Source organism: Neltuma alba, unplaced genomic scaffold, assembly GCF_004799145.2.
Source record: "Neltuma alba isolate B1F8T4 unplaced genomic scaffold, ASM479914v2 tig00003731_pilon, whole genome shotgun sequence".
In the NCBI taxonomy this organism is placed as follows: domain Eukaryota; kingdom Viridiplantae; phylum Streptophyta; class Magnoliopsida; order Fabales; family Fabaceae; genus Neltuma; species Neltuma alba.
This window is the reverse complement of record NW_021633409.1, coordinates 1-12,815: the sequence shown is the minus strand read 5'-3', so window position 1 is coordinate 12,815 and position 12,815 is coordinate 1. Positions and strand designations below refer to the sequence as shown.

Below are 12,815 nucleotides of genomic sequence, written 5' to 3'. Positions count from 1 at the left end.
AAATGGAAAACATTTGAAGTGAGATTTACCACGTCTGATGCAAAATTGATCCAGAAACGAGATAGGGCTCTTTCATAAGCATCTTTGGGAAACAGGGGATTTTGAGGCCAGACTTGTTCAATATATTCAAGGATGACAGAGGACTCGGAGATGGCTTTGTCGCCATGGATAAGCACGGGGACTTTCTCGTGGACTGGATTGGACTTCAAAAGCAGTTCGCTCTTGTTTGTAAGGTCTTCTTCACTGTATTCATATTTCACTCCTTTTAGCTTTAAAGCCCAGATTACCCTGTGAACAAACGGACTTGCCCAAAATCCCAGTAACTTCACTTCATCCATGGCTAATAGAAGAAATTAAGTTGTTACGGAGAAAGGACTTGAGGGGGGGGGGGTTTATCTGTTTATTTATAGTAGTAGACAAAGAATATGTGAAATTGAACATACTGATTGGATAAAATAGCCACCCAAGACTATGAAGTAAGAGTTGGTATGAGTCATCTCTTTGAAGGTTGAATTTTCAAAAACGGGTAAAGGTCTACATCATTGAAAACGATGAGAAAGGGACGAACCAATGAAACTGGCTTGTCATTTCCATGATTGACTTGTTTTCAGATGACAAAGTTTTATTAAAAATAAAGCAGAAAAGCCAAATATGTGGAATTCTCTTTTTGGAAGAAACAACCAAGAAAATGTAGGCACCTTGTGTCTAAAGACAACTTGAAATAAGCGTGGCAAAGCAAAAAAAGTATATTTTCATGCTTCAGTTGTTTAGAGGGGATGACAGTATTAATTCTAGATTATCTCTGCAACTTTTTGTTTTTTTTTTCAAAGCATACTTTTTTGGAATTAGTATTCTTGGAGTTTATTTTCTTTTTCTCGGTGTGATCATAACTTGAATAATCATGATTTCTCACGAAATTCTCAGGGTTATTCTAAGAGAAGAAAATGCAACTCTTATAAAAAATAATAGTTACTGAACTGATGTCTGATTTGATGTATTTGATCATTTAGAATTTAGGAGTAGTAATTAATTGACGAGGTTGATCGTAGAGTATAAAGGAATAAAAAAATTAATGATCATCTGAGATTCTTTTCATACACGTACAGAATTGAAGGTCAACCGATTATTTATCTTCACTACCAGAAGAAAGGGAAGCTATTGCTAAATATGACTGGATTATCATTTCACATGCACATTCAACCTTCTAAGCCAGATTGAATGAATAATCATGTGGAACACATCATATCTCTTGGGAGGATAGTTCACTACAAAGTGTCTTTGAACCTTCTTAACATTCTCTTGCATTCTCAAATACTGTTCATGAGAAATTCCCATCAAGATTTCCTTAAGCCTAGGGATTTCACTCACTGAGATCTGAACAGAGAAGGAATGCCAGTTCAGAACATCACTGAAAGGAAGAACATACTGCTGTGAGATTATGACTGGCACACACTCTGCATAAATAGCCTCAACAATCCTTGGGCTTGCCACTTCAAACCCACTGGGGCAAATGCAGTACTTGCTCTTCTTCATTGCCTCTTCATATGAAAATCCTTCAGGAAGTGTCTCATAAACTAGTACATTTTTGTCTTTCTTATCCTTCCAGTGCTGGAAAAGTGAAGGCCTGATTCTCCCATGCATTTTCCCAGCAAAGAAGGCCAAGATTGTTCTGTTCCATGCAGGATAGCCTCCAAGAAGACCTCCTGTTTCTCCTGTTTTGAGGTTGATTTCTGGAAACGATGCATCTTTCTTGGGGTTGAAATGCTCAGAGATATTTGCATTGCAAAGCACTCTGATTGAGATGAAATAAAGTTCCTTCACATACCATGTTGATCTTGGCCCCTATGCACACAAAAACACAATTTAAACCAAGTCTGAGCTATGGCACTTAAGATTTTAGAGAAAGATTGGATGGAAATCCAAGTGAGAAAGAAATGAAGAAAGAATACCCAGTCATGGCAGGAAAGCATGAAATGGTCAGCTCCATAACTTCTATTCCAATATGGGTATTTATGGGATATAATTTGGACATAATCTCCAATAGTTCTACCCAGAACAGCTTTGTCTCGAATCACTGGATGAAACAGATGCTGAAGGATCATCACAACACTGAAGGGAAGAAAGTAGACGTGTGCTTCATCTGGATTCTGAGTCTGAAACTGCTTATTGATCTCCAAGGAGTTGATGAAAACTCCTTCCATGGAGTATATGTCCTTGCAGGGGCCATAGTGAAATAATGGAGGCTCCCCCTCTTTGTAGACGTAGACTTTGAAGAGCTTCTCCATTAACAGGTAACTCCTACACGGTTTAATTGTCAAAAGGAAATTATGGTGAGCTAAGTAACTTCTTTACCGGGAAACATTACAATTATCGCATTTTTATTAAGAGAATATGATAAGAATGTGCAAGTCTTTTTCTGTCGTTAAATGGTATTAACACCAAGATTTCTGTGTGGTGGTATGAATTATCATATCCTGAAACCAGGACTTTCTGTTCCTCTATTTGCTTTCATTTTCTTGAAAAGCAAGCAAGCTTCTTTTCTTTTCTTTGAAGTTTAGATATATACCTGCGTTTTTCTTTTGAGGATATATTGCGAGATTTTCATCAGACTAGTCAATATATACGGTTCGCCGTACCTGTGAAAAGCAGAGGCTTTTCTGTAAATGTTTCCTTGCGGAACATAATATGAATCTTGAAGCGCTTTAGTGTCGTTAGGCCTAGAATTAATGGCTTCTCTTATCAAAGCTCTAGCTGTGGCAAGCTCACCTTCAAGCCTCTTCAGTTTTCCATCTCCTTCCTCTGTTCTTTTCACCACATATTGATCCTCAGTACTCTCTTTAGGATTCTGCACACACAAACACACACACCCATATTTGATAATAACAGATTTAAGAAAACAAGAAAGAAAGAAAGAAAGAAGAAAAGACTATATAGATATATTTACATACAGTGTGAATGGGAGAAGGCAATGGAGAAAGAGGAGGAGTAAGCCAGGAAAAAGGTGAAGAAGGCGAGAGATGGAAACGAGAGAATGAGCCCTTTGAAGCATCTGAGTAATCAAGAGCAGCGAATGCAACAATGGCGGCCAAGGCAAAGAGAAGAAGAGCAGAGCCCAATTTGTTGAACTTCCACATCCTCGCCAAAGACACAAGAAGAAGAAGAAGTAATGTGGTTGTGACGTACGCCAACTAATTACACTCGGGGTGGCTTCAGTTACGTGTAGTAATTAGATTTCATCAGGGACTGCGCCACCTCGTATCGTGTGACTTTGTCCAAACCTGTCTCTGTCATTGAAAACGAAATCACATATCAGCGTCAACAACCTCTTACACTAAACCAAACACAAACAAATACACATGTTAAGCCCAGACGTTTTCCACTCTACCCTTGAATAATCATGTTTTATCCAGACAGTGAATGAGGAAAAAAGGGTTTTACTTATGTTCTGCTAGGAATCAGAGTGTTAGAATCAGTCACTTTGAGTATATACTTGAAGCCTCATTCTAAGGGCCTGGCTAATTGGCTCCATTTCATAAGAAACGATGTCCTTTTTTGGCTAAGGATGAAGTCGTGAAGAATACGAGGCCAACCAAACTCTTTTATTGAAATAAGAAAAACAGCTATCAACCTCATTTCAACTAGTATTTGTACAGTTTTAAGTTAGTAAATTAATAATTAATGATGATAATTAATTACTCTTTACGCTTTAAGTCTCAAAAGGAAAACCGTTGATCAAATTGAAAAAAACTAATAATTAATGATAATTTATGGAAAACAACGTTAAACGAATTACTAGTATACATTACTACAAAAGAGGGGCATCAAAATTCTAAATTGAAAGAATCAAATACCTTGCAAACGTTGCAAGTGTAAATTCAAGATATGAGTCACTCTTTCAAAATCTTGATCGTTATTCCTGAAGAGAAGTCACGTATTAATCTATAAAAATAGTAGAAAATAGCTGAATATGATAGAAGTAAATCATTTTAAAAAATGTAAAAACAGATAAAGAATAAAATAGAGACAAGACAAACCTATTTTCAGATGCAATCATGTTTATAGTGGAAGAAGAGACCTTTAGAAGAGAAAAGGGGTGGATCACAAACATACCCAGTGGTTGAAAAATAAATCAAGAGAAGATAAAGCTGAAGCAAAAGGAGAATAAGAGATAATGAGAAGAAAAGATAAAAGTTAAGTCTATAAATAGAAATAAACAACTCGAGTGCAGCGGCTTAAAAAATGGCACAATTTTTCCTTCAAAAATCATTAATCGGCATTTGACTAGTGCTCTATCATATTAATGGGAGAGAAAAAAAAGTAGTAATCGTTTGAAAGTTGGATGAGATGTTAAACAGATGAAAATTGAAAAAAAAAAAAAAAAACTTACACACTCATCTCACTTGATTAATTATCGTGTACTAACCAATGAGCAGTTAGTCGAGCTGGTAAGTGGGCTCGCCTCTCATAAAGATAAAAACGCGTTTTCGAATCCCAGGAAGCGTTCTCGTGTTTGGATTAGTCAGTCGCCAATAGACGTTGGTAATACTATTCAATTATTTCCTCAATGAATAATTTATATATGTAAAGTGATAGACTATCTGTATGTGATACATAGAAACACTATCAATATTACATTTTTATAGGACTACCGCAAGGGACCCGTTGTGACGAGGTATAAGAAAATAATTAAGGTTTTAACCCTCTCGAGATGGGCATGGCCATGGACTTGTTCGGCTGGCGGTCGCTATTTTGTTAATTAGGGTACTTTTGTTAATTTAAATGATTGGTTTATTGGTTTCCGTAAAATATTACTTTGATCATTACCCTCATTATTGGTGGAAATTCTCTTTAATACTACTTTCAGTCATTAATATAAGAGCTCGTTTGTCTTTTATTTTATTTTGATCATAAATATAAGACTCAAATCCACTTTGTCTTCTATATTTATTTATTTTTTAAGATAAATTTTATAATAATAGTAGCTCTAACCAATACACTTGATTAGTAAAGATATTTTAAGAAAGACAATACTTATTTATTAAAAATAATTAACGTAACTAGTTTTCTTAATTTACTCAAATTAATTAACTAACTTTTATATTAAAAACTGGAGGTAGTATATGTAATTAATAGAAGGAATTTAATTAGTAAAAAACAGAAATAATTTTAAAAATTATAAATTTAAGAGATAAAATGGATTAATATATTATAATTTGAAATAAATTTATTTTTCCAACTCACGATAGGAGAGGCATATATAAAGTTGAATTTCTTTCAAATACTCTCAATATCATGTCAAAATGGCTCTGTTATTGGCATTCCATTCCATTCTATCTTACATTAAACACTCGAAGGAGCCCTTATTATTTACCTTATTTGCGTTAAACACCATTCGAATCAAATTGAAAATATATTCTGTGAAGAGTAGGAATTCTTCACACGACGTCCGTCATAGCATTCTGAAAACCAAGCAAAAGAATTCCAGATCCATCATTTAACATAGAAATAGGAAAATCACTACCACGCAGAAAACAGAATACAGTAGACCCAAGTGATGGTGATGGTGATGGTGATGGTGAGGAGTCATAGATGCATCAACCAACTTTTCAACCAGATGCACCTTTAATCACTTCTGTCTCGTACTCTATATTTTTAAAAAAACCTGGAGAAAGAAAGCACTCAATTGTTTAATGTCGAGTACAAACAATTTTTTCTCTCTTTATCATAGATGATAGATCATCCTGATGATATGAAGAAATATTTCACATGAATACCTTTTATTCTCTCCAGCTTGAACATCGGGCAGTATGGAACAAGGAACAGCATAATCTTCGTCTTCCAGTGCCCTAGATCAATTCAAGTGTGTAGATAAATCAGTTTGAAGAAGGAACTGAAGATCACCAATGGATTACGCCTGCCCGAAACATGTATATGGACCATTATTTTCATCCCACTTTGGTAGAAGGGGAACTCCGCACTCATGATGCAATATGTAACTAAACAGTTCTCTAATCTCAAAGAACAAAAGAAAAGAGTGTGTACCCACAATGTACAGATCGCAAAACCAATAAGATGTCGGATCGAGAACTGGAAAACAAATGAAAATTTACGATTCACGGGAAGTGCGTCTGAGAGCTGACCTTTGGGTGTTGATGCGCTGGCCCACCCGGTACATTCCACACGAGAAAGCACCAAACGCAGCGAGGTATATGGCCATCGTGCCGAGACCTTTGTTTGAGATTCGGCGAGCGAATCGGACCAGCGCGAATCCTCCGGGGGCAGGACCATCTTGAAGCACAGGCATGTCCTTCATGTGGCCATGCTGAGCTTCTTCCTCATCATCGCCTCCGCCATCTTTGATGCTTCACGATGGTTTCAATGTGATTCTAAGGCTACGGATTCTGAAAACAAGACTGCGGAGATCGCGTATGGCAAATTAGCAAATCGCCCAGAAGCGCGAGAGCACACTCCCGGGAATTTTCTTCTTTTACTTCCCGTTTTTTAAAGAAAAAATTGGAACAGAAATTATTATAAATGAATAAAAAAATAATTGTTAGTATTTTAATCAACCCACATGAGCGGAAGTGGTAATATTTTCACTTGGCACGTGATAAATATTTAATTAAAACAGTGACTAATCACAACCCCCCATGTAACTAATATGCTTTAATCATGTATGCGGGTATATCACTCTGTCCTTATTTATACGTTATTTTTAAGAAAAAAATTTGTTCCCAAATATAAATTATTTGTAAGATAATTAATGAGTTTTTTTTTTAATTTTTACCCATGTTGACTTAATAAATGCAATGTGAGATAAAGTAAATAGATAAGAGAAAATATATAAAAAAATTTAATACAATTTCTTTAATAAGTATAAATGTGGGGGAAAATTACCAATTTAATACTGTCTTAATTTGCGGGTTTAGAGTATAAATGATTTGTAAATAGAAACAGAGTGGTACTACCTTCAATCCTAAATTTTAAGATCTCATTTGTAGGGTATACATAAAATACCAAAGATAATACAGTATAATCCATGAGCCCAGAGTCTCCCGACGGGTTGGATGATTCTCTGAGATAAAAAGATCCGTGGGATTTTGGAACTGATTTATGACTGGCATTTTTCCTGACAAATTGTTACGGGACAAGTTTAAAGTTTAAAAAGGGGATGAAGGTGACCCGAACGAGGGAGGAGAAGGACTTTTCAATTCACTTGAGCGTTTATTTTATTGACATAAAGTTCAGCTCACTTCAAATCCTTGCATGCAGATCTCTGGAGGATTTTGATAATCATGAGGTAAGGCGGGGCGACAACTGAAGACCTACTGTATGTAAGACTACGTCGTCAAATACGCTCGGCAACGATGCTTATCCACCCTTACTTGAATTGAGGGCGAGGGGACAACATAAACACAAATTCAAAGTATTCCTTCTAGAGGGTTCGGATTGTTCACACTTCGCTTAAGGTTCAAATCTTCATGCCCCCATATAGTGAAATAAAAATTTGATGTCATAGCATTCTGAAAGGCGATTACAAGAGTTCCAGATACATTATTGGATTTAGAAACAGGAACACAAGTACCATGTGGATCACAGCATCCGATAGGCCGACTCTGGATGGTGATGCGTTAAAACATTTTCACCATACTTCAGGACGCAGCTCGCCACTTGCTGGCGGCACCCATCTGCCGGAGTTATACACACTCTCACCAACTTTCCAACCAGGCACATCCTTCATTACTTCTGCCTCGTACTCCAGATATTTTTTCCACTCCCTAACAAATCTGGAGAAATAAAGCAGACAAATGTTTAATGCCCAACGCAACAAATGTTTCTTCATCATAGATCATCCTGATACGAAGAAACATATCACCTACCTTTCATCCTCTTCAGCTTGAAGAACAGGCAGTATCGCACAGCGAGCTGCATATTTTTCCTCTTTGATTGCCCTAGAAATTAAAATATTTAGATAGATCAGTTTTTTCACCGGGGAAAAGGGGTTTGAAGTCCAATGCATCCGTAACACACACACATGGACCATTATTTCTGCATGGCCCCTCTCCATCTTTTGTCCTAAAATAACAGAAGAGAAACTCCTGACTCATGAGGCAAGCGGAAAAGGCCATAGTAAAATCACCTAGGAAGTCAAAACGGGAGGCAAATAACAGCTGTCAAGAAATTCACTTAAAATTGCAAACGCATAGTTAGAATAATATCAATGCTGGGCAAGAAACAATCATATTCGAACCCACCACACTGCATTAAAACCCTATATTGCATAACATTTCAGACGCCAATGACTTAGAAGCAGAAAACCAGAAGCTTGAATGTGAGCAAATGCTTGATCTGTTCTTCAGATATTACATATTTTGGACAGTCACAGCAAACTATGTAAGAGCCTAAGGTTGTTCTTTTACAAGCATTAATATAAAGACAGTTTAAACCTTACGAGGACAATGTGTCACACATATCTACAAAGCATTAAAGAGATGCCCAGTAAAGAATATGATTAACGCCACAGCATGCACAGATAAATATCAAGAGAGTTCACAATAACCATCAGAGCCTCGTCCATAACTTACATCAGAATAAATATACCACGGTAGTGCCGTTCTGTCAAAGCTTCGAAGTCTATGAATGAAGATATGATTTTCATTGTTTCCATCTTTTATATTCATATTTATTCATTTCATCCCCGATTCTAAATGGTTTCTCCTCATTTTATCAAAAATCCTATGCATCACTGTTGAGCCAAATCCAACGTCTCTACATCAAAAGCTATTTCGCAGAAAGATGCTACGTCATTTTATGATCATCTTTTGACTTTGTACTGGGTCTATGTTTTGGGCCATTTTGCATTGGATGTTTACTATACGCCAACTCTCTAAGCCTTCAGGAAGCTCACAGGTATTTTTATTTTTCACACTGTTAAAATTGATGAAAATTCCGTCATCCCATATATCAAATTCCATTACAACGATAACAAGAGCATAAATAAACAAATTTCTAATTTCATATAACAAAAGAAAGAGAATCCTCAGTGGACAGATCGCATAATATGCGATAATACGCTCGCGTTTGCAGAGTTGATTTCCAGGGAGTGAATAAAAACCATCACTCAACTGTAATTAACTACACGGACTCTAATATAAACAACTTCGTAAATTTGAAAAATATCTAAATCCCTGATATAAGAAATCGCATATGTCAACTAAAATCAACCTAAGCCTAACAAAGGTCCTCGTAATCCATCCCAATTCTTCAAACCCAATTAATAGAACACCAAAAACAATAAAATGTCAAATCGAAAATTGGAAACCAAATCAAGATTTACAGGAAGTGCGCTAGAGAGCTGACCTTCGGACTTTGTTGCCCTGGCCCACCTGGTACATTCCCCAGAGAAAGCACCGAACGCGGTGAGGAATATGGCCATGGCGCTGGGCCCTTTGTTTGGGATTCGGCGAGCGAATCGGACCGGAGCGAATCCTCCGGGAGGAGGACCATCTTGAAGGACCGGCATGTCCTTGACGCTGGCCATGCCGGGCTTATTCCTTATCGTTGCCTCCGTCATCTTTGATCCTTTGCTATGGGTTCAATGTGATTCTCAAGCCACGGATTCTGGGGAACAAGGCAGGGGAGATCGGGTATGGTCGCTGTTTACCCTAGAGGGAGCACGCAGGTGAGGATTGTGGCTCGGTACGTGAGTTCCCGAATTTCCCTTTTTTCTCTCACAGAAATTGGTGGTGGTAAGTAATATTAACATATAATTATATATTATATCATTATCTGTGGCAAAAAGATTATGTCACTGTCCATGTGTCTATATGTAATTTCATCATGGATATTCAATTTATTATAATTTAATTGTATATCAATTTACAAAAAGCCCAGCTATTTGTGACGTTTTATACAAGAATCTCATATTTAATTGAAAAAGGACAATAAAATATTTTGAAAATTATTAAATCACTATGGTAAATTTTAAAATCTCAAATAAAATATCTAGTACGATTTTGAAATTTTTAAATTTTACAAAATAACATAAATGGCCTTCACTGTCTTTTTTTTTGTTTTTTTTTTTAATAATGGCATCTCAACATCTTTAGCTAGGTTTTAATTGTTGGAGCTCTAGCATTGATGACTCCTCTAATAAATGTTATCGGAGCTCTAGCAACCGATTGTCGTAGTTTTCATGACTAAGTATTGACTGCGTTTGCTTCTAAAACTTTGATAGCTATTCTTATTTAATTATTGATTACTTTAATATTATGATTGACTACTTTTATTTTTAAAATGAAAATTACTATTACTTAGCTATTAACTACCATAATTTTGCTATTAACCACTTATATTTTAAAAATTCAAAAATGTATCAAATATTGTTGGAGACATATTGATTATTTTTGTTTAACTATTTACTATTTTTATAGTTCATATTTGAACTATAAAAATAGTCACGCAAATTTAGAGTAATTTGATATTGCATGAAGAATACTTGTCACTTCAATATGAAGCTATACTAGTTGAGAGAGTGAGGCGTATTTGGTAAGAGAAGTTGATTCACTCTACTACGAAGGCAATCTATAACAGTGACGAGTTGAATTTAATAAAAGAGACTAGTTTTTTGTAATGTGACGAATCAATATTCAAGTTCAAGTTCTCAACAAAAATCCATTTATATTTGATACTAAATAGTGTTTTAACACGGTTACTTCTAATAAAAAATATACATGCACCAAAAAACACACTTCTAGTGAGCAAAAATGGTATCTTTAATGCTAATAATTGGATTGTGCAGATTCTAAAACAAGAAGGATTGTTGAATATCTGTTTTCTTTTTAATTTCAAGATTATTTAATTATCATTTATAGTTAACAGTTAGAATTTAAATGGGAGAATTTTAAAAGAATACCTTTAAATTTTAAAATTTTAAATCAGTTTTATTCACCATACTTTAATAGTAACTGAAACAAATAATAACATATTTTCATTCTAATTTAAAAATTTAAAATTTTAGAGATATATTTTTTTAATTTTCCTCATCTAAATTGCCTCAGCCGCTGACATTTGAAAAGAATTAGGCGACATCCTCCTTCCCTAAAAAGTAAGGAACATTCTGGGGAAAATGAACACCGCAAGAAAACATACCAAACGGAGCGTTCGAAGCACGAGCTCACCAACCCGATGGGCCGGAATGCTAGGAATCCCACCCTTTGCGAAGGCCCAAAAAAAAAAAAAGGCAAATACCAAACGGAGCGAAGGCAAATACTTTGCCGGTTCGTGCACATGGATTCGGGTGGGGGCTTCTGGTTAAGCCGCCCGGGGGACCGGTTCAATTTTTTCGGCTAGTAAATTTATGAGGGCGAAAAAGGAAATCCCGGTGACCCGTTAAACGAAATATGGGTATGGTTTAAACTTGGAGCACAAAACCCTAAACCCTAGAAGGTGCTTCTTCTAGAGCCTTCCCTTCTCTTGAAAAAGCAGGCTCTCTTCCTGCTTCTCTGTTCCATTTCGCTGTTGCCCTGCAACGCAGCGCTCTGCTACCACTTTCCTTCGCTCCCTTTGCTTTTAGACGTTGCCATTCTTCAGTGTTTCCCTAGTTCTCATTACTTCCCACTGTCACCATGTATCGCTTTGCTTCTAGCCTGGCCTCCAAAGCCCGGTAACTCTAAACTCTGAACGACCATTTTGCTAACTATGCGATTCTACGTTTGGAGTTTTGAACTTCTTTTCCATGCTGCATCCCGTCTTTTTTTTAGGCCGAAATGCTGCATACCGTCTAAATACCGTAGCTTTCTGATGTGTGTATTAACTCTTGGGCTATTTACCAAAATATGTGAAATGGAATCAGGCTTTTTTTTTTAGTCCTTGTGGAAATGTATCTCAGATCCTGCGACTTTTTTCGCTTATTTTTTGATCATTTGGGATTAACAATCCCTTTAGTTGAATTACGGCGCAAGTCAATAAGCGTTGAAATGCCCTGACTTTTAATTTAATTTTCTTTCGATTTCAGGATTGCTAGGAGCAGCAGCCAACAGGTGGTGCAATGTTCCGAATAGCACTTTAAATTTTAGTATATTTTTGGAATCAATCATTCTCACTCTTAACTTACACTTAATCTGTGTTATTTTTGTGGCCTGCCATAGATTGGAAGTAGGTTGAGTTGGAGAAGAAACTATGCGGCCAAGGACATTAAGTTTGGTGTGGAGGCTCGGGCTTTAATGCTTAGGGGTGTTGAAGAGCTTGCTGACGCTGTGAGAGTGACGATGGGTCCTAAGGTAACCTAGCTTATAGTGTACGCTCACTTACCTCAGTTTTTGGATTGCTGTGCATAACTAGATTGATTCCTGATACAATATAAGTGGAAAATATGGAGGGTAGAGTGGAAGTGAATGATTGGATGGTATAAGTGCTGATCCAATGTCCACTTGGATAATTACATTATTCCAAAGCAAGAAGTAATGAAAGATCCTATAGCTGGTCTTTTCTTTTGAAGCTTCATATTCTATATTTAATGCTGTAGGGGCGTAATGTGGTGATTGAACAAAGCTTTGGTGCCCCTAAAGTGACAAAAGATGGAGTGACTGTTGCAAAGAGCGTTGAGTTCAGGATAAAGTAAAGACATTGGAGCCAGTCTTGTAAAGCAGGTTGCAAATGCCACCAATGACGTAGCTGGTGATGGTGAGATGTTGTCTATAATGTGATGCTAGATAGCTTAGCTCTGTGAGAATTGGAATTTGGCTTGATTTGCTACCAAAACATGGTTAAATATTGGGACGATCCAGCTGTTTAACAATTGACATCCATGCATT

General features: G+C 36.5%; 3 protein-coding genes and 2 pseudogenes across 3 annotated transcripts in view; 1 reads left to right on the top strand and 4 right to left on the bottom strand.

Moving 5' to 3' along the window:
* LOC114742390 (probable glutathione S-transferase) overlaps positions 1-372 on the bottom strand; it is a 1,204-nt gene extending 832 nt beyond the window's left edge. The window contains exon 1 of the mRNA XM_028930662.1: positions 30-372. Within this exon, the coding sequence (XP_028786495.1) occupies positions 30-338 (309 nt within the window). The 5' untranslated portion in view covers positions 339-372. The remainder of the gene's footprint in view (positions 1-29) is intronic.
* Positions 1-12,618, top strand: part of LOC114742393 (chaperonin CPN60-2, mitochondrial-like) — a gene marked incomplete at its 3' end in the record, with an annotated part of 25,319 nt that extends 12,701 nt beyond the window's left edge. The window contains exons 2-6 of the mRNA XM_028930663.1: positions 4,085-4,093; positions 11,485-11,665; positions 12,017-12,041; positions 12,150-12,281; positions 12,527-12,618. Coding sequence (XP_028786496.1) covers positions 11,628-11,665; positions 12,017-12,041; positions 12,150-12,281; positions 12,527-12,618 — 287 coding nt within the window. The remainder of the gene's footprint in view (positions 1-4,084; positions 4,094-11,484; positions 11,666-12,016; positions 12,042-12,149; positions 12,282-12,526) is intronic.
* On the bottom strand, positions 1,180-3,134 carry LOC114742394 (probable glycosyltransferase At3g07620). Its single transcript, XM_028930664.1, has 4 exons — positions 2,949-3,134; positions 2,637-2,845; positions 1,950-2,298; positions 1,180-1,842 (listed from the first exon to the last, which is right to left on the bottom strand). Exons 1-4 carry the CDS (start codon positions 3,132-3,134, stop codon positions 1,180-1,182), a joined length of 1,407 nt encoding a protein of 468 aa, XP_028786497.1.
* On the bottom strand, positions 5,571-6,354 carry LOC114742392 (NADH dehydrogenase [ubiquinone] 1 alpha subcomplex subunit 13-B-like; annotated as a pseudogene).
* On the bottom strand, positions 7,411-9,713 carry LOC114742391 (NADH dehydrogenase [ubiquinone] 1 alpha subcomplex subunit 13-B-like; annotated as a pseudogene).
* Positions 12,619-12,815: the final 197 nt, after the last annotated feature.